Source organism: Bipolaris zeicola (assembly GCF_000523435.1).
Source record: "Bipolaris zeicola 26-R-13 unplaced genomic scaffold scaffold_19, whole genome shotgun sequence".
Lineage (NCBI taxonomy): Eukaryota > Fungi > Ascomycota > Dothideomycetes > Pleosporales > Pleosporaceae > Bipolaris > Bipolaris zeicola.
The window spans coordinates 34,710-54,338 of NW_006912068.1; the positions used below are offsets into that span (position 1 = coordinate 34,710).

At 50.7% G+C, this 19,629-nt stretch overlaps 7 protein-coding genes across 7 annotated transcripts; 3 read left to right on the forward strand and 4 right to left on the reverse strand.

Annotated features, from left to right (window-relative positions):
- Positions 1-1,492: 1,492 nt before the first annotated feature.
- On the forward strand, positions 1,493-4,235 carry COCCADRAFT_23350 (uncharacterized protein; the record flags this gene model as incomplete). Its single annotated transcript, XM_007710534.1, has 4 exons — positions 1,493-1,592; positions 1,645-1,765; positions 1,819-1,852; positions 1,908-4,235. The coding sequence occupies 4 exons, from the start codon at positions 1,493-1,495 to the stop codon at positions 4,233-4,235; spliced, it is 2,583 nt and encodes an 860-aa protein (XP_007708724.1).
- Positions 4,236-4,690: 455 nt separating this feature from the next.
- COCCADRAFT_23351 (glycosyltransferase family 21 protein) lies at positions 4,691-6,427 on the reverse strand (the record flags this gene model as incomplete). The annotated part of the gene is made up of 1 exon (XM_007710535.1): positions 4,691-6,427. The coding sequence occupies one exon, from the start codon at positions 6,425-6,427 to the stop codon at positions 4,691-4,693; it is 1,737 nt and encodes a 578-aa protein (XP_007708725.1).
- Positions 6,428-6,924: 497 nt separating this feature from the next.
- COCCADRAFT_86976 (uncharacterized protein) lies at positions 6,925-8,676 on the reverse strand (the record flags this gene model as incomplete). The annotated part of the gene is made up of 2 exons (XM_007710579.1): positions 6,925-8,034; positions 8,077-8,676. 2 exons carry the CDS (start codon positions 8,674-8,676, stop codon positions 6,925-6,927), a joined length of 1,710 nt encoding a protein of 569 aa, XP_007708769.1.
- Positions 8,677-9,084: 408 nt separating this feature from the next.
- COCCADRAFT_23353 (uncharacterized protein) lies at positions 9,085-9,808 on the forward strand (the record flags this gene model as incomplete). Its single annotated transcript, XM_007710536.1, has 3 exons — positions 9,085-9,292; positions 9,346-9,596; positions 9,647-9,808. The coding sequence occupies 3 exons, from the start codon at positions 9,085-9,087 to the stop codon at positions 9,806-9,808; spliced, it is 621 nt and encodes a 206-aa protein (XP_007708726.1).
- Positions 9,809-12,051: 2,243 nt separating this feature from the next.
- Positions 12,052-13,586, reverse strand: COCCADRAFT_23354 (uncharacterized protein; the record flags this gene model as incomplete). The annotated part of the gene is made up of 2 exons (XM_007710537.1): positions 12,052-13,234; positions 13,285-13,586. The coding sequence occupies 2 exons, from the start codon at positions 13,584-13,586 to the stop codon at positions 12,052-12,054; spliced, it is 1,485 nt and encodes a 494-aa protein (XP_007708727.1).
- A 1,542-nt stretch (positions 13,587-15,128) lies between these two features.
- Positions 15,129-17,074, reverse strand: COCCADRAFT_86899 (uncharacterized protein; the record flags this gene model as incomplete). Its single annotated transcript, XM_007710580.1, has 2 exons — positions 15,129-16,472; positions 16,604-17,074. The coding sequence occupies 2 exons, from the start codon at positions 17,072-17,074 to the stop codon at positions 15,129-15,131; spliced, it is 1,815 nt and encodes a 604-aa protein (XP_007708770.1).
- Positions 17,075-17,659: 585 nt separating this feature from the next.
- On the forward strand, positions 17,660-19,452 carry COCCADRAFT_2054 (uncharacterized protein; the record flags this gene model as incomplete). The annotated part of the gene is made up of 8 exons (XM_007710520.1): positions 17,660-17,931; positions 17,981-18,192; positions 18,237-18,303; positions 18,353-18,461; positions 18,514-18,597; positions 18,647-18,727; positions 18,779-18,847; positions 18,895-19,452. 8 exons carry the CDS (start codon positions 17,660-17,662, stop codon positions 19,450-19,452), a joined length of 1,452 nt encoding a protein of 483 aa, XP_007708710.1.
- Between the last annotated feature and the right edge of the window lie 177 nt (positions 19,453-19,629).

Below are 19,629 nucleotides of genomic sequence, written 5' to 3' on the forward strand. Positions count from 1 at the left end.
CGCGGATACTGATACCGGCGATCCGAGTGGGCATAGCACCCGGGTTAGTTGTTGAGGCTTATACGTTTACGCGTTTGTTTGGGCGTTTTGTGAGGCGGTGAAGCTATGGTACTATATGGACATGTGTGTTGTATGAAAGGGAGAGATAAGCCGGCCTATCGGATCGCGTGGTTACGGTACTTACGAGAGAGTATGAGAGAGGGAATGGGCGGTGTGGCGCAGGTCGAGTAAGTTGGTGGTCGGTGGTATTGCTGCGCCACACGGAAAAAACATAGGCATTGTAAGGGGCAGATGGTGGTACCCACTTTCGCGTGCTTGTGCGTGTGCTTACAGCAATCTTGAGCCGATGCAACGGGTGTCACAGAGTGTTGCTTGGGAAAGCGAGAAGAGGCGTGCGGTGAGGTGAGGTGGTTTTGTTTCAAGGGTTTAGGGCTGGGGCTGGGGCTGGGCATTGGTGTTGGCAGGGTTGGCTGGAAAGTTTGTTTGGCGAATGGGAGGCGTGTGATGTCAGAGGTAAGGATGAGATGGCGAGAAATACGGAATATGCGGGATAGGCGAGGATAGAGGGATTTGGGCGGCGGCAGATGGGCTACGGCAGATGGGAGATATGGTGAGATGTGACAACACATCTAGGTTGGTTTGCTCCAAAGTGTCGAGGTGCATGATACGAGGGGTTGAAGTGGGTGTGGAGGGGGTGGTTTAGCATGCGTGGTTTTTTTTTGTGGTGGTGGAGTGGGAATTTGTTCGCACGTGGTTGTTGGATGGAAGATGGATGGGGGGAGGCAGCATTCATGGTCGTTGTGTAACTCATAATAACAGTACCACAACGTACAGTAGCGCGTACGTCGTGTGTAAGGAGAGTACTAAGTCAGTAGTTTTGTAAAAGTGCGGCGTAACACCACGGTACTTACTCTGCAAGTCCCCAATACAGGGGTAAGTGGGCATAATAAAACTTCCCGGGGCCGCATGCACGATGCATACGAAGACCCAAAGGCCTGGGCGCGCTCGACGCCCTTCAGACGCCCCTTGGCATCATCGCGCCTCACACCGCGATAAGCCGGGAATTCCATTCGCAATGTTCGTCTGGAACCAACCCCGGTTTCCACCCAACCGTGGTTTGGAATTTCTTCGCCCGCTGCCCTCTCCACACCCCCCTTTTTTTTATATCAAGGAACCATGTCCGTTACCCACAATGCTCTTAGACGGTCCTTTATTGCGACGCGCTACCGGGTCGGTCCGTTGATGTGATGCTCTCCTCCTGCTACCGCCGCCGCCGCTGATTAACGAACGCTTGACCATCTCAGCTTTCATTGCTGTCCGCGCATTGTCCCCCCATCATAACTGGCTGTTTCCGTCGCCTTTGTGACTAGACCGGAACTCTTTTTTGTTCTTCTTGCTTTTCTTATTTGCTGTACGACGGGAGGATCGACATCCGACGGCTTTTCTGTAGTCACGCATTTCCTTTCGCCTATAAGGCGCTCGCAGGGCAATCATGTTCGGCCCCTGGTTGTCCTTCTTCGCATGGCTGAAGCAGCGCACGCCGTCGTCGCTGAAGGCACTCACGCCACGTGCCAATTTCATCACCCTTCACTGTATGTATGTGATCAAAGAAAAAGGTTAACGTGTATACTTACGAATCGGCAGATGGATACATCGTCTCATGGACGCTCATCGGCTCCGTCATCATGTATGGCAATGGGCGCATCCCATATATCGATGCCCTCTTCTTTGCCAGCGGCGCAGCAACACAGAGTGGTCTAAACACGTATGTAACAAAGTCTTGGGCGTATGGTGATCACAAACTGACAGACGTTGTAGAATTGATGTCAATAACCTCGATTTGTATCAGCAGGTACGCGCGCACGACCGGAATACTGGGAGATCAACATTTTTCTGACCAGCTGCAGATCACGCTATATCTCATGACATGTCTATGCACGCCCATCTTCATCCACAGCTCCGTCGTCGTCGTCCGTCTATACTGGTTCGAAAAGCGGTTTCAGAACATTGTGCTGGAAAGGGGTAGCAGGAGCGGGCGGACGCGAACACTGTCGAGGCGCAAGAGCGAGGCGAAGAAAAACAATGACGCGGATCCGGGACAAGAAGAGCAGGCGGTTGGCTCACGCGAAATCCGCGTCATGAGGAGCTCCAATGGACATGCGCATGGCGGCACTATCGAGAATGAAAACGCGTTTAGCGACGGACTGGATTCTACCGGCAACGGCATTCGTCCCAGACGGCGGTCGAGTTCGAGTGAAGATAACATGCCACCGTTTCGACCACAGACTCCGTCGCAAAATGCGCCAGCGGGCATTGTATGGGCGGATAATCTCAACACACCTGCAAATCAGAAACCAATCAGAAGTTCCGTAGAAGAGTCTCCTGGCAGCCGGCTTCCCGAGATCAACAAAGAAAGGAGTATCGCTTTTGTGGAGGCTCAGCGTAACCCGACCACACGGAACAAGTTGCGCATTCCAGGCCCGCGCGATTTCGATCAGGGTCTTATTCCAGAAACAGTCGAGGGCGAGGAAGAACTCGATCGAGTCACGAGTAGGATATCGCAGGATTCTCGTGCAACCCCAGTCCCGAAAAACAAGCGCTCCAACTCGCTACCTTTTGCTTTGAACGGAGACGACCGGCAATTGAAGAATCACATTACCATCGACGTCCCCGATAGACAACGACCCAACGGACATTCTGTCTACGACCGATCAAGAACAAACGAGGTCGACCCCAGTGGACCTTCAGCATCGATGCATCTCCGCAACAGATCGCGCTCAAGGACTCTTGCAAGCTTCCTTTCTAGGACTAAGGATGAAGAAGAGGATCCAATGCCCTACCTCAGCTGGACACCTACCCTAGGACGCAATTCCAACTTTGTTGATTTGACTGAAGAGCAAAGAGAAGAGCTGGGCGGTATCGAGTACCGGGCTTTGAAATTGCTAGCAGTCATTCTTACGGTTTTCTACCTTGGTTGGCACATTGTTGGCGTCATCTCTCTGGCGCCATGGATCTCGCATAGTCCCAGGTACAGCGCTGTTGTGGAGAAAGTTGGTATTCACCCGACTTGGTGGGGCTTCTTCACCTCTGCATCTCTGTTCAACGATCTAGGATTTACTCTCACTCCGGACTCGATGGTCTCTTTTCAATTGACGGTCTGGCCTCTGCTTATTGGTACTTTCCTCATCATCATCGGAAACACGGGATTCCCTTGTATGCTTCGATTCACAATCTGGATCTACTCCAAGTTGGTGCCCAAGGGCAGTGGTATTTGGGAGGAACTTCGTTTTTTGCTCGACCACCCCCGTCGATGCTTCACGCTACTGTTCCCTAGCCAGGCGAACTGGTGGCTCTTCTGGATCCTGATTATCCTCAATGGCGTCGATCTCATCTTCTTCATCATCCTCGATCTCGACGACCCAACCGTTACATCCCTCTCCGGCGGCCACCGCTTCCTCGCCGGTCTCTTCCAAGCTGCTTCGACCCGTACCGCCGGTTTCGCCGTCGTCAACATCGCCGACCTGCACCCGGCCGTCCAAGTCAGCTACCTAATCATGATGTACATCTCCATCTTCCCCATCGCAATGTCGATCCGTCAGTCCAATGTCTACGAAGAAAAATCCCTCGGCGTCTGGGCCGACAACGAACTCGATGACGCAAAATCCAGCTACCTCTCCCACCACCTCCGCCGCCAACTCTCCTTCGATCTCTGGTTCGTCTTCCTCGGCTTCTTCCTCATCGCCATCATTGAAGGCGCCCGCCTCGAAAACACAAACGAATACGCCTTCTCCCTCTTCTCCGTCCTCTTCGAAATCGTCTCCGCCTACGGCACCGTAGGCCTCAGCCAGGGTTACCCTGGCACCAACGCCTCCTTCTCCGCACAATTCAAACCTCTATCTAAACTCATCATCATCGCCATGCAAATCCGCGGCCGCCACCGTGGTCTCCCTTACGCACTTGACCGCGCTATCTTGCTCCCCTCGGAAACTCGGTACCAGAAGGAAAACGAAGAGGCGACTCGAAGGGCCCGTCGCGGTAGCAACGCTGTGGATATGGGTCTCAGCTATAGTACCGATCGTATTACCCGCACAGGCACTATGCTGAGTCGCCGCAGTACCGCAAGTGCGAATGGTGACCGCGTTGTAACGGAGACGCGGCCGGAGCAGCTTAAGAGGATTCTCAGTGGCGCTTTTACTGCGGGTCCTACAGGCTTGTATAGAGAAAAGACGAACTAGAGATATATACGTTTGTTCGTTCGTTGTTGTTGATGTTTTCTAGCGAGCGCAAATTATATACACGTACATGCTGTTTTTATTGTTGTTTTTGGTTTGGTAACTACTACTTACTAGATAGAACTGGGATTCACGGGTTTCAAAGTTTCCAGTCCTTTGTCATGAGCTTTTTAGGACGGGCGTTCTGTTTTTTTTCTGGAAATGAGGAAATGTATTCCAGCGCTCCGGCTTTTTTTTATAGGTGTAAATCGATGGGTAGTTTACTATGAATGCGATGAGGGGCTCTCTTTTTTGAGCCAAGTTTTTCTTCCATGATTGACGTGTTCCTTGCTTGTGTTTTAGTGGTGAATAGAAGAAGACAATGTAGTCAGATACATCACACGGAGCACGGGTTGATAATTACAAAATCACGCTTGGAACGTTTATTACTACGCAAGATACAAAAGTATCTAACGCCGTTACTTCTTAGTATCCGTCTTCTTGTTCTTCTTCTTCTTCTCCTCGGGCAGAATCTCATGAACCTTGGTATCAAGCCCAACCCAAAACTTCCTTCCCCGCCACTCAACCGTGACTCCGCCCCAGAACGCCGTGATCCACACCGGAAGCGCAAAAGCCTCACGACCCAACCACGCGAAGAAGAAGTCCTTGAAACTTCGTCTCGCGCCATCCAGTAAGCTAGGCTCGGCGGAGACTGCCTTATCCTTGCTAAGCAAAGGCTTCGCAGCCTCGTCCGTAGACCGATGGTACGCCGACGCCGAACGCTGTGGAAGCACGAAATCCGGGGTGTCTGCATCGATTTCTACAGTCTTGGCAGAGTGCAGGAGGAGGTACTGGATGTAATCTACCAGACACCACGCCGCCATATGTGCACACCAGACCAGGAAGAAAGATAGCCACGTGGGTGGGATACCGAGATTTGTGAAGAAAGGTAGTGTGGTGAGAGCGTAAGCGCCGTAGACACCACATAGAATGCTTTCAGTGCCTGGCTCGACAAATGTGGCGAGTGTGACTGTGAATTTGCGGACGCGAAGCCAGCGGATGCGGCGGTGGAGGTAGGCGGCGACGGAGGTATGGCTGATGGGTTGAAAGCAGAAGTCGCCGAAAAGCATTACGTGTTTGCCCCAGCTTTCTTTTTGCTTGCCTGGTTCAGGTTTGTAGCCGGGCTGCTCGAAAGCTTGGGGTTGTTTCCAGAGGGCGTCGCCGATGAGGTGGTCTTCGCAGATGTTGTCGGAAAAGAAATCGATACCGGCGGCGCGGTCTGGGTTTGACGAGGTAACGTAGTTGAGTTGTGAACGGCGGAACATGGTGCTTTTGCCCATGATGCAAGGGGCTACGGCGACTGTGTTGATGGCTTGGTAGAATTTTGCATGTGCAGATGACATAAAGGCTTCGTCCAGCCGACCTCCACCACGCTGGAGGAGCTTACTTATGGTGCTACTGGAATGGTTGCGGGGATCAGAAGAAGTGGTTGCCGCAATGCTCGTCGATGTTGCTGCGACGGCTGGTTTCCCTCCAAGTAGTTCCTTTCTGTCCTTGAGCGAGAGATCCTGCGAGTCGAGGTCTACCGTGAGCGGTGTCTGATGCACGAATTTGTACTTTCTCCTGCTCTTCCCGTTATTGCCCTCCCCAAATCCACATAGCAAGTCCACCAAGCGGCCGCAGACTCCTTTGCCAACCCAAACATTGCAATCCAGTATCCACACAATATCACCCTTGGCCTCCCTATAAGCGCGGCTCATGTTCCTAATCTTTGGATTAGGTCCCAATGCATTGTTGTTCTTGAGTAGCATTGGGTCTTCCTCCTCAACCAATATCTGTACATCGACATCTGGAAAGTCTTTGCATAGGCGCTCGAGAATCGGAAAGGCGGGATCGGATCGTTCGGGAACGCAGAAGACGGTGTTTATTTTGTTCTTGGGGTACGTTTGGCGGAGGGTGGCCGCGAGACATTCGTAAAGACGTGGATCGAGACCCTTGACCGGTCGTATGACTGTAACATGAGGCACCTTTTCCTCATCCAATGTGGTCACGCATGTTGCTAGCTGTGGCTTCTTCCAGTAGTATCGGAACAGTTGGATGAAGCCAATAGCGCAGACGTTCCATACTACCACCCACCAAATTAGACAGCCAGTCGCGACAATAAAGCGCAACTGAGAGACATCGTCTCGAATCGCAGGGTCGGACGCGCGAAGCATGCGCGAAGATTGTTGCAGGAACCGTATACGTAAGTGTGGGATGTTGACGAATCTCGGAGCGCGGAGGTTGCGGAGTTCGACTACGTAAAGGAGTGACAGCTTGCCAAGACCACACCACGCAGGTGCCTCGAAAAGGGTACAATTAGTGACAACGCAGGTACAGGGCGAGGAAAGGGAGGGAGAGACGGCGCCTTTGTATTGTCGTAGGAAATGAAGGCGGCCTGTACCTGTTCGACGTCACCGCCGGTGAAATTGCTTGCTGAGATCAGCGCGCTACAACCACCAATTGTCCAGATGCAGCATCCCAGACCTCTTTGCCGTCATCAAATGATCAGAAAGTAACACGTATACTCATTATTTCAAACTCTGAGTGCGTAACCAAGGAAACGCCAGCGCTATGCAAATTCACGGGCCACGGCCAATCCAGGGCAATATCAGAGGAACCCAAGAAGCCAATCGACATCCAGTATCACATCCAGTTCCCATGTATGGTCAACCTACGCCTTTGGCTTCTTGCGTACCAATCCGGCCGTCAAAGTATTCACCCCGTTGGCAGCAATTGCATCAGTCGGCGGGACTGAGTCAGTCTTTGCTTTCTTGCGGACTGTGTCAGCCCCTAATTCCTGCACTGGCTCCACCGCCTGTTGCGCCATGTTCACTGCCTCCGCTGACCCATTAGGCTTTCTCTTCTTCCGCACACCCATGACTATAGTTGGCGCTACACCGCTCGCTGCACCTGAGGGGGTATCTGTAGACGTAAACTCTTTTCTTCCTGTGACCATAAAGCCCCAGTCCTCTACACCACCCAACACAGCAATTTCCTCCTTCCATTTCTTTGTACTTCGTGCTGCAGCAGCACGGTTCGCAAACGTCTGTTGCAGTAGCACTTCGTGTGCACGGTCGTAATTCTTCAGCGAAAAACATATGGTTCCACGTGATGAAGCAGGCCATTTCCAATAGGGACTGGTTTCAGGAGGTATCTTACCAGATTTGGACGTGTTCGAAGAAGTCGACAGGTGTGACGACCTCAACTTGATCTTGGGTAGAACGAGGGGTATAGGTCCATATTTCAGTTTGGCCTCTTTCTTCCGCTGGCTCGTCTTTGGGCGTTTAGGGGTACGAGTACTTTTCTGGGGGTTATTCTGGGAGAGTGGTTGAGACAAGGACTCTTGCGAAAGCACATCATCGTCTTCTTCGGGTATTGAAGGCTTTGGCGGTGTGATCACAACCCAGATAAAGCCCACTATCCGACCTGAGGAACACTCTTGTCTGAATGCCATGAACTCCCAGAATTGGTCAAGCGTCTTGACACTCTTCCATTGTCCGTTGCTTCTCGAGGGTGTACCTCCATCAGCCACCATAGCATCTGTACCCCGGTCTGGAAGTTCTTCGTCTAATTCGTCAAGAAATCTAGCTTTTGGGTCGTCTGGGAAATGAGGAACGAGGCAGCGCGGCGGAGCAGCAGGATGGGGAGCTATTTGAAGCAGGGGATGGGCAGCAGCCCACCGTCGAGGTGTGTTTGGCGCAGGGCTTGGTGGGGTATATCGCAAAGTGTCGTACGTTTCGAAGCCTGGGATCACTAGGTAGCCTCTCGCCGTAGATTCTGTCTGCGATGACGGGGTGGTTGTCTCGGTAGGCTCGCCCTCGACTAGGCGTTGGGGAAAGGGCTTCCGGTCCCCTTCAGCCTTGTATTCCCAGATGATCGGATCCAGGACTTTGCACCACCACTTTACCAAGCCCCTGTCGTCCAGCACATGCTTTTTCTTGTTCTCGATGCTGGCAGGAAACAGATATTGGTCCTGTGCTCTTGCGAAAAGAGATATGACCAGTTTCTTGCCTTCCCGTTGCCTTTCTCTTGCAAGCCAAGACACAAAGGTGCGACATATAACTTTCAAGGGTGACGAGGATTGCGACCGCGGTAATTGTAGCTCAGAGAGGTAACCCGTGGAATCGGCTTTGGAAACAAAGATGGTGGTGAGGTTTCTCGTAGTGTAGATCAAGATTTCAATGGCAAGAACAAGAACTTCTTCAGGAAAATCTGAGGCTACGGCATCCTTGGGGATAATAGAGGCGGCCAAGGTATGCGATTCGCAGTACGTCTTTTCGGACTTGCCATGGGGAGGTGCGGAGAAGAGGGCGGAGGACTTGGAGGGTGGAGTTGAGTAGTGATAGAAGGTAATAGGAACGTCCTTTGGCAATTGCTCAGCCAGCAGCTCTTTCAACGAGCCGGAGGCACCAGGACTTGCCATACTGGCCCAACAGAAGCATGACCAGGGGAGAAGGTCGCGTATCGGGGGCAGAAGATGGGGGAGCGGATGCGCGACCGGAACTAGTACGATTGCGGCAAGGCGCCGCGAGTGCCGCAACTTTTCGATGATGCGAACTTCACCTCCGCCAGCACCAGCGCCTGGACTGGCCGCCCCAATCGGACCTCTCCGCCTTCTCCGCCGATACAAACACCCCCAATGGCTTCCAAAAGGCCTCTCCAGTCACTCGTCTCGACCGCCTCGTCGTCCCTACGTTCAGCGCGTCCATCACAAGCCTCCATCGTGCGGACCTCCGCATGCGCATTTTCAACCACCACACCCGCCAAGGCCGCGCCCGAAAACGATACAGAGATTGCACAACGGCCACGATGGAAACAGACACCCCAACGAATGGTGGCTCCCTTCAGGCTACGGCCTCAAGCAAAAGGTGGAATTTTCAAGGTCAATGAGGATCCCAAGCGATTAGATGATGCCTATGTGCGCATGTTGGGCCCTGGCGGCGATAAGGTGCTAGGAGAGGAGGTTAAATGGCTAGCAGTGACACACAAGAGTTTTGACCACGGAAAGCGGGGTTTCAACGACCGGCTAGCATATCTGGGTATGTGTGTATGGGAAAAGGCTGGTCGGGCAGGAAACTAATACCGATGCCAGGACGGAGGATTGTCGAACTACAAACATCACAAGCGCTCATAAACTCACCACAAGAAGATCAATGGCCAAGGGACTCGAATGGCGTGCCCATGAATGACGAATTTGGCCGCAAACCATACCTTCACCCCGCCTTGAACGGACTGCAAGGCTTGACCGACGAGGCGGAGAGTTTAGTGTTGAACAAGTCACGGCTAGCACCAATAGCAGAGAAATATGGTTTGGATAAGGTTACTCGGTGGAAGCCCAGGAGGGTATGTAACTCATGTTTTATCGAGCAGGTCCAATGGCTAATAGATAACAGGCGGACAACCTGCAAGGTTCCGGTATTGAATCCGTTCTTATGACTTCATTATATGCCATTGTTGGAGCGGTGGCGCTTGAGAAAGGCGGCGAAGCAGCCAACAAGGTCGTGCAAGACAAGATTCTTACACCGCTCGGCTTTAGCTTTTCGCCCGATTCATGACCTTGACAAGATTATAATCCAAAAATATGTACCATATTGTAAACAACTACATGACGCGATGCAGTCATGATTATAGGGACACTGTGACTTGTTCTGCTCATCTTTTGTTTTATCGTCTTGGTACCAACACCTCCTTCCTGGCAACACAATGTGGGTGAGTTGCTCTAGTGCTACGGGGGTTTTGCTTTCAAAAATGTCCCTTGTATCTAATCTTAACCACTCATCACCCGTAGCGTTTGTCCAAATGCTCCCAAAATAGCGTTGAAGTTGGGGAATATGAAAATTCATACAACCACAAAGATTGCGACGCCATCTTAGCAGCGAAAAGAAGAGCAAGGATATTTTCCTACACTCATCCAATATGAAGCATTGTAAACCTAAGCTATTGCTCCTATGAACACAGTTCCCTGGGCTCGTCTGAAGAGGTCTGACCGTCACGATACTCGAAGTTAACCTACAGAACCCCCGAAGCTCTTTTGGCTTACACCTGGGTTGGTCATGGACACTGTCTCGAGTGTATATACCCTCTCATCCAAAATCATAAGTTTCTTGATGATTCGTCTTCAGACTGAGTCCCACTATCATTCTGACTCCTACTTGCGACACGCTACACTGAGAGGGTCTAGGGGGCACAGATCTTCACATCAATGTGTTGCAACTTATGTAGGTAGAGAAAATGCTGATTGGATCAGATCAGACTGATGAGAGGGTAGGAGTAGTGAAGACGTATTGATTGACGTAAGCCCACTTCTTACCCATGGCATATGTGACCCTACCTCTACCCGTACCACACTTCTATATAGATAATACCCTATCGCCAATCTACCCAGTTCAACATTGTACATATACTCAATTGACCTCATGCCTTTAACCCAGTCAATCCCTTTTTGCCACACAACACCAACTCGACACTCTCTGTCCCATCACATTCATCTACAATGCACTCTACACCCCTCATAACAGCGCTCCTCACACTTCTCCTCCTCGACCCAGCCTCAGCCGAAATAAGGATCCAGCGCACCCGCTGCAAGCTGAAACTGGCAAAATGGGTATTTCTATGAAATCATAATATCGAAAACCCTTACTAATCCCATGTTGGAGCATTCATCCTGCAACACAAACGATCAAGAAGGTTGTGCACTGCTATGTCCAGTTCAGGTAAGGTGCAGATTGTATGATTTTGTCTGTTTGATGGCGGAAACTGAAAATGAGGGTTAGTGTCCTGGTACGAAATTTTATGTTGCGTTTGCAGCTGGACCGATTGCGTGTCATTGTTGGTGTGGGGTTACGCACTCAATATAGTTGCGGATTGGAGAGAAAAAGAGTCCAAGATGTAGGTGGAAGGGATGACAGCAAGGTTTGGGTTTGAGATGCATTTACAAGAATACTATAAGGCTTGAAATGAAAGGAGGAATGTGTATAACCCCCATCATGTACCTGCAGCGGTTCCGTCGCACCATGGCCGTTGTGTTACTATCGCAAGTTCTATCCCAAGTCATCGACAAACCCATCTCTCTATGCAAACATTAACAACCGCAACGCCGAACACCCTCTTCGCATACCTCCATCCTTTCTTCACCTTCACCTCCCACAGCCACCCCAAACACCCCAAACCTCCCACCCTCCAACCCTCCATCCTCCAACCTCCCCACCCCTCCTTAGTAAAACACCCTGCAATCCACAGCCCCCAAATCTTACCCAAAACAGCAACCTACCCCCCAAAAAAACAAAAGAAAAATAAGCAACAGCAATCAACACATTACCCCAACAGGCAAGTTTCTCCCCCGCAACCTCTATCTAACCTAAAAGAGAGGGTGCCCGCAAACCGACCAGGGAAAGGGAAAAAAGAAAATATGATTCAAGTGCCGTAATCCACGGTTTGGGGTGCGAAACTGCCTAATGCGGGGGGCGGTTAAGTATGGTTGGTTCGGGAATGTCGTACGATTTTGCGAATGGAATGGGTGGAGGGGGGGGAGGGTCTGTGCGCGTGTAGGGCGAGTGGAGGGGGCAGGAATCAATGGGAGATACCGGATTGGGAAAGGAAGGAAAGGGACGTTGTTGGGATTGAAAGGGGCGGAAAAGTAAAGCTGTGAATTGAAAAAAGGGTGAAAGTGACATGTAAGCTATGTAAGTGAGAAGAAGAGAAATAGTATGTGGACGGGCAGAATCGTGTCTGGTCCAGGGTATAACAGTGAGAGAAGAAAACTATCTAGAAGAAGAATGGAAAGAAGGTCGCCAGAGATTTAAAACACGGTCCCTGGCTTATTCTTCCGCCAAAACATTGCTTTCGCTGCATTCACGCTCTTAGGCGGAGGGTCAAACTTTGGTGCCGCCTCCTCAATTTCCATCTGCTCGAGCTTCCTCTGCGAGTTTCGCTGCAACTCCCTCTTCAGTTTGCGCTCGTCCTTCTTGCGCATCCAAGTGACCCAGATACAGTAGCTTGCAGCGAGAACACCCAGTCCGCCGATGACGCCGCCAATGACTGCGCCGATGAGACCTTGGCGCTCCCATTCGGATTGCTTGGGGCGTTGGTAAGCGACGGGGACGGATCTAGGGCAAAAAGTTACGGGCATGACCACGTTGTTTTTCTGGATGGCTTCGGCTAGGTAGAAGTGGCTGGATTCGTAGTCGGCCATGAGGTAGACCTGGCCGAGGAAGGCGGTGCCGAGGTAGAAGGGCGTGTTTGCGTCTTCGTCGCGGTCTTGGATTGGGGTGATGTTTGATGCGTTCATGAGGACTTCTGGGGGTAGCGTGACGGTGAAGCCGTCGTCGAGGACAATCGTAAGTGTGCCGTTGAAGCTGTCTTTGAGCCTCAGTGAGTTGTCGTCCCATCTGTTGTCTTTTTCGGCTTTGAGGTGCTTGATGAAGTTTTGTGTGATCTGGTATGGTAGGGCGAAGGGGAACTGCTCCGTTGTGATCTGGGCTTCAAAGTCCTCGGGGCGCGACTTCATGTCGGTGAAAACTGTGTTGTCGAAAAGCGAGGTGTTTGAGTTGTCAGCTGTTCCAGTGATGATGACATCTTTGACACGGACACTCATTGGGTTGGCGTTGGCCACGTTCATTGCGTATTTGTGTGGCTCGCCCGTGAAACGCCCAGAGTCGTATCCTCCAAAAACGTTGCTGCCATTGACTACACCTCCAGCGCGATCAAAACCGTGACCAATGTAGAGAGAGTATGTTGATCCAGCAATCATATCCTGCACCACGAGGTCCCGCAGCAACGTTGATGAAGCGCCGACGCCAACTCTCCCTGGGGTTATTGATCCTGACTCTGCAACCTCGACAGTCGAGTTTGGTACAAGTGTTTGTGTTGCGCCATCCGTTTCAAAGTAGTGTGTGTACAGTCGAAGGGTCTCTTGACCAAAGAATCCCGAGAGTTTGTCTTGGGATTTATCTAGTGTCTGGAAGTTCTCCTGTTCCTCAAATCTACATCATATGTTAATCGGTGGAGTGGTCACAGAGAGCAAGCAACATACGTTGTCGAATCTCGAAAGTTGAAGAAGCCACCTGTACTTATATCGCAGTTTTTGAGTGTCGTATTGTCTTTGCAGTAGCCGCTCGATGCAAAGGAGGTATGGTTCTGTTGTAATGATGGCCAAAGGCTGTTGTTCTGTGCTGGTGTTCCGAGTCCGATGAACGATCCATACTGGAAGACTGGAGAGTCATGAACGGCCCGCTTGTGTATATCGACATATATCGGCTTCTTTGTGCAGTTTGATGCAACTGTTGACTGAGCCAACAGCACAGTTGCGGAGAGGTAGAGGAGGAAGGACGCCATGACGAGTATTGAGAGATGCTCAAATCCAGTGAGCTGCAAGTCAAGGAAGAACAAAGTACGATGCGCTTATAGCACCGGCCCACGACAAGAATCACGAAACGTCTCAAGCTAGAGTCTTGGAAGTACTGCAGGAGATACAGCGTCTTTGTACTTCATGCCCCAATCAATCTGTACCTCGACGCACTAAGACGGACCTGTAGGCATTCGACCAGTCGGATGCGGGGTCAGCTATTCTTGCATGCAGCAATATCCACCATCCAGCTCTGATTGCGCATAGCTGCATTCTTGCGCTGTTCCCGGAACCGCACGGATCTCAACCGCTACAGTGAGCGCCTGCTGATGCTGTTGTGGGTATACTATGACCTTGGGAGGAGTGGTGTCAGCGCTTCGGACAGGGAGATACAATAGGAACAATGATGACCCCCTCCGATACCCAGGGATGGTAATACATAGATGCCGATGATTGGACTCATCCTGTAGGCTTCATACACTAAAGATAGCGGGCGTCTACAAGATGTAGTCGATTGGACACGACGTTCTCGCCAGCAACGCAAGCGCCCGAGGGCACGGACCTCCGTGCAGGTGTGGGTCGATGGCTATCTATTCTTAACCTCGCGCCTACATGGATCTTGAGTACCAGAACCACAAGGTTTGCGTATGCGCCGAGCAAATCTGTAGGTAAAAGGCACTCGAGCTACTACATTCGGAGATGATCAGTTCCCTCTGTTATTCCCGATCCGCGCACCCTTGCACAGCACTGTATTTCCTTGCTTGCCAGGCTGGTCGTTCTCAGTCGCCTTTGTATATGTATGCACACTGCCTGCCTTCATACCTGGATGGCTGTCATCACGTATTGTACGCGTGGTCTCATCTGTTGGCCCTTGGCTGATTGATGACTCTCCCCCCAAATCTGGTTGTTACATTTTTCGTGCCACGAACACTTCACAAGTGATGCCTAAGCGCTTACGCAGTTTGCGCAAGTGAGGGCGAACGCGTCATGGCCTCTTATCTAGTCTTATGTGCAGAGCGACTTGGTGCCTTTCTTTCACAACTCGTGAGGTACAATTTAACTATATACTTTGGTATAATGCGCGGAAATCATGTATAGATAATTCACCGAGGATAAGAAGTGTGTACTGGCCTGAATATGAACTCCGATAAACCGCATTTTGATGACGTGAGCATCATAGCCACTGTACCCGATATAACGCCTGCCGTGGTTTGCTTGATGAACACATGCATATCTCCAGACTTTTCCGACACGAAATTCTTGTCGAAATATGCGTCGTGTTTCTACTCTCGAATCCCCAATCTAGCCACAATACATCGAGGGGTTTATGCCAGGGTATGATGTGTAGCAATACGAGCGGCAAGATATAGAAACACCCAACACCATACTCCGTTACCCGCTGGACTAAAATGATGACTAAAGACAGCCCACATGTAGCCGATAACACTGTGCGCCAGACATGCCCGATAACTTGTTAAAGACAAATCAGACCAAAAAGATTGACTGAAACGTGCAAAAGAGACCCGACGTGCTCACGAATTGATGAGTACCCATCGCTTTTCTTTCTCGGTGGGGCCTACCCTTGCAGCAACAACACTCAGAGTATTGGAGATGGCGTCTTTTGGTAGCTTCGGAAAGGCTTTCTTCAAAGACTCAATCATACCAAGCTTAGTGAGATCTTTGCCTTCAATCTCCGCCTTGAAGGCGGAAAGTTGCTCAGTAGGTACCATTCGTTTGGCCTTGGCGGGTTTACCCGATGTACTCGACGGAGCGTTCTGAGGGCCATTTAGGGTGTTGAACAAGCCGTTCATAGTGCGCTGCGTGAGCGGTGCTTTGGGTGGATTCATGGCGCCATTACTGGCTGTTTCTTTGTTTGCCGTGGTGGGGGCGGGGGTTGCAGTTGCCGGATCCGGCGCCCAGTATGCGGTAGAGAAGGGATCAATCGACCGCATTTGCGGATCCAGTAAGAACTCCATCTTGAATTCTTTGAAGTCTGTACAAATGGCGTCGGATCCGTCGTTCAGCCGAGATACGCTCTCGGCATCCTCCCAGCACAAGCCAGTGCTAACGGGTACCAGGTCGCCGCTAATGAGTCCGCGTTTGAGTTGCGGATCCTCTTCATCATCAAGGAAGCCATCCATATCGTCATCTGCCTCATCTTCGTTGTCGTCTTCACCGTCAGAGTCCAAATCTTCGCCTTCCTCGGGCTCATCCCACTCAGCTTCAGAGTCGTAGTCATAATCGGTATCCTTTCGGACTCTTGATACAGGATTGCGTGCAAGACGAGAAGCCTCGGTGCGTGTGTATAGCCTAGTATATGTTCCATGATAGGGCGGGCGTACGTCTGTGCAGAAGTGAATATACTTCATCGGTATCTCCTTGAGCATCTCCAATGGATGTCGTGATGCTGCACTCTTCGTAGAAGTGATATCGATAGGGTGGTCAGATGAGTTGTTGACGCAATCCACAATTTCTGCAATTGTAGCTGTCCGATGGCCCCGAACATTTTGCTTTGGGAAGAGTGACACCAAGGTCTCCCGCGCTATTGATTCCGAATACGAATCTTTTTGTGCAATGATATTCTCTAGTCGGTTTCGAGCGGCTTCTAATCGTTCTGGACTGTTCAGAAGGGCATTCGTCGGCGCAAGAATCGTGTGTGCGGGTACGTTAAACGGCAAGAAGTAACGTTCGTAGTCTGACTTTGCATCTTTGACGATAGTCTTCTGTGGGGAGGGCGGGATCGAGTTAGTACTTGCTCCAGATCTGTCTGGTAATGATACGGAGTTTGTGGGATTCTGGGATGAAGCTACCACAGCCTGTCCCGGGCTTGTCCCTGCCTTTGGCTTCACAAAGAAAGCGTTCAGCTTCATCTGTGACTGTTGTCGAGTTAGCGTCGCTCAGTTTAGTAAACGTAGCACCAGGAAATAACTCGGTGCTGCAGTCAGAGAAAAGTATTGCGGAACATGGCAACAGCATCCCTCTCTGTTCTCAGTGAATGTAGACTCACCCGTGCCTTCTTTGCCTTTTCCTCCTCAAGGCGTTGCTGCTCCTCCTCTTTTATGCGCTTCTTTTCATCACGCTCCTCATGCTTTTTCCTTTTCTCCTCTGCCTTGAGTTTCTCCTCAGCCTCCTTTTGTGCCTTCTTCTCTTCTCGCGCCTTAGCCTTCGCTTCCTTTTCAAGACGCTGTGCCTCTTTCTCTTGCGTGGTCAGCTTCCTCCTTTTGGCTGCTTGCTGTGTGTTGCTTGATGTGGCGACATCTGTGTTGGAAAGACCATGACCGTCGGCAGACTTGCTGTTGGGCCCGGTCGAAATCGGTGCGCTACTCTTTAGAGGCGATGGTGTTTGAACTGAGAGAACTGAAAGGGGTGTTGAGGCTTGCGAACTGGTTGTGGACTTGGCTGGTGTGATAGGAGGCTCGACTTCATCTTCGAGCGGACGTTTCTGGGGAACCGGTGCGACGGGGGTGGGGTCCTCCATTTTTGGTGATGAGTGCTGTGATTTCGAATTGGGATTCTTTGTGAATTGTATCCTTTTGAACGAATTGTGGCCCAAAATGGATTAGGTGGGATGCGTTGTAGTTGAGAGCGGGATGGCGATTGCGGGCGTTGAGGTGACGCGAAGGTGGAGGGCGCGACGCGATACGCGTGGAAGGCGCGGCTAAGGCCCAGGGTGCTGATTAGTCGATTGCCGCACTCTTCAGGGCGAATAGTGCCTAGATTCCTATTTGGGAATAGTCAATATGCGTGAAACTCTAACGCCAACATCTCACTCTCTCGGAACCCATTGGAGAGTTTTAAAATCGAGCTTGTGGCGCAGGAAAAGTATATAGTTTTGCATTGGTGCATTGAAAAGATCGGGATGGTTCCCATCTTTTGTGAACGCGGTTGCAGGCGTCGTGCCTTCTTGTCGCAGCGTAGCGCACCGTCGTTCTTTCCATCAGAGCACTCGCCCTAAGACTCATATTAATTTAATCATGCCGCATTCCATTTGTCTCCAGTGATATTCTAAAAACTGGTCTTTGTCTCTATTCTGACCTGCTGTGTCTTGTCGGTGGCCCCAGCTATGGACGAAGACGACTTTGAGGACCTGCTCTTTGGAGACCCAGGCACGCCAATGTGTCCAAGCGACATCTTGCTCGATGAATCTGACGACGATATTCTCTTCTCTAATCGGAATGCACATTCCCACGATTGGGAGCCGGCAGATGCCATCAGTTCACCTACTGTTGCTAGTGTGCTATCTAGGGGGCACATACCCCCGAACAGCGAAACCGATAATTACGAACAGCATGACCGCCATATCGCTGAGGTCACTCAGAGCTCTGTTCGCGACAGGTCTTTGCGTCATATTAACCCTGGGGAATTACAGCTTACTCACTGATAGGTACTGGGTGATCGCTCGCATTGAAGCCATGCTAGAAAGAATCATTGACGGTCTTTTGGGACAACATGAGTCGCTTACCATAACCCTGAAATCTCGTGCAGCCTTTTCTCGTAGAAATGCTCCCAGTAATGAAGGAGATGGATCAATTCCCAAGCCCAAAGAGCGCGACATCAACTTCCCAGGCGCCAATGCTCAAGAAGCTTGGAAATTCAGTTGGTGTCCTTCCGTTTTCCAGAGTGACTACTGACATTCTCAGCTGTGCTGTTACGCATTCTGGAGCTCATTCATGGTAGTCTTCTCAACAATACCTTCATGACCAAGCGGTACTATATGCTGTCTCATTCATAGAGAACACAATCTAACAAGAAATAGAGACGTCTACTATCGACATCCCGATCTATTCGTCAAGCAGTCTGTTGTAGATCGATACGTAGATGATCTTGCATGCACGTTTGGCATTACTAGATCACAATTGAATGTGGTACGCAATGTCCGGAGAGGGCAATTTGACACGGCTAATACCTGTACACCAGACTGCTGCCGCGAAAGGCTTAGTGGCTGGAAACTTCAAATTGGAGCAAGCCAGCAATCTGTTTCATGGAATGAGCAGTATTGAGGTGGGATAGAGCATGCCAGTTGCGTCACAGAAGTCTAATCCCATACCAGGGCCTGCTCATTCCCGTCGTTCGTGACAATGATAGCTGGGATTTGACAGAAATCCAATGGGTCCTCATAATCGAAAAGGAGGTATGATCAGCTCTCTTACGTACTCTGAGCTGAGGTATTGATGAAAAGTAGGCGACATTTCGATCATTGATTGGATCAGCGCAATGGAGTACGTTGGGCTTGCACGGTGTGGTAGTAACTGTGAGTCAAAAGCACACGTTGTCAATAAATGCTAATGATTAGAATAGGCCAAAGGATATCCCGATGTCGCCTCCAGGCAGTTTCTGCGCCAGCTTGGGAACACTGCACCCCACATTCCCATGTTCGTTTTGGTAGATCTTGACCCCGATGGTATCGCCATTCTGTCCACGTACAAATACGGTTCGTACCGCCTTATGCACGAAGACGTCGCACTCATGGATACACATGCACTGAGTCTGCCCAATGTCCGGTGGCTGGGTGTAAAGAGTGACGACATAAGTCTAAGTGAGGTAAGTGAGGACGGGACAGAGAGGAAGTCGATATATCAACTACAAGGCCTAATGAGGCTCACAATGCGCGACCGCACTAAAGCAACACAAATGCTGGAGTGGGATCTGTGCGGAGAAGATGGACTTGAGCAAGGCTGGAGACGGGAGTTACAATGGATGCTCATGCTAAATGTCAAGGCCGAGATGCAAGTACTCGATGAGCTACCTGGCGGATTGGTGTCATGGCTGAGCAACCAGCTTGGAGATGCAGATGATCTACTAATAAGTGCTACAAAGATCGGCAGTGACTGTTCAGACGACGGCATGCTCTTCTAAGGGCATTGCAAGGGCTTGAACTTCAATTGTTGATCGTACACGGACGTGTGGAGGCTACATGTCCTACCTGATTTCCTGCAAAGGACATGTGCAATGCTTTCCCTATTTGCTGGAAGCATCATTGATGCATTTCGTACAAGACATCAAAATTACAAAGGCGTCAATCAGTCCCCGCAT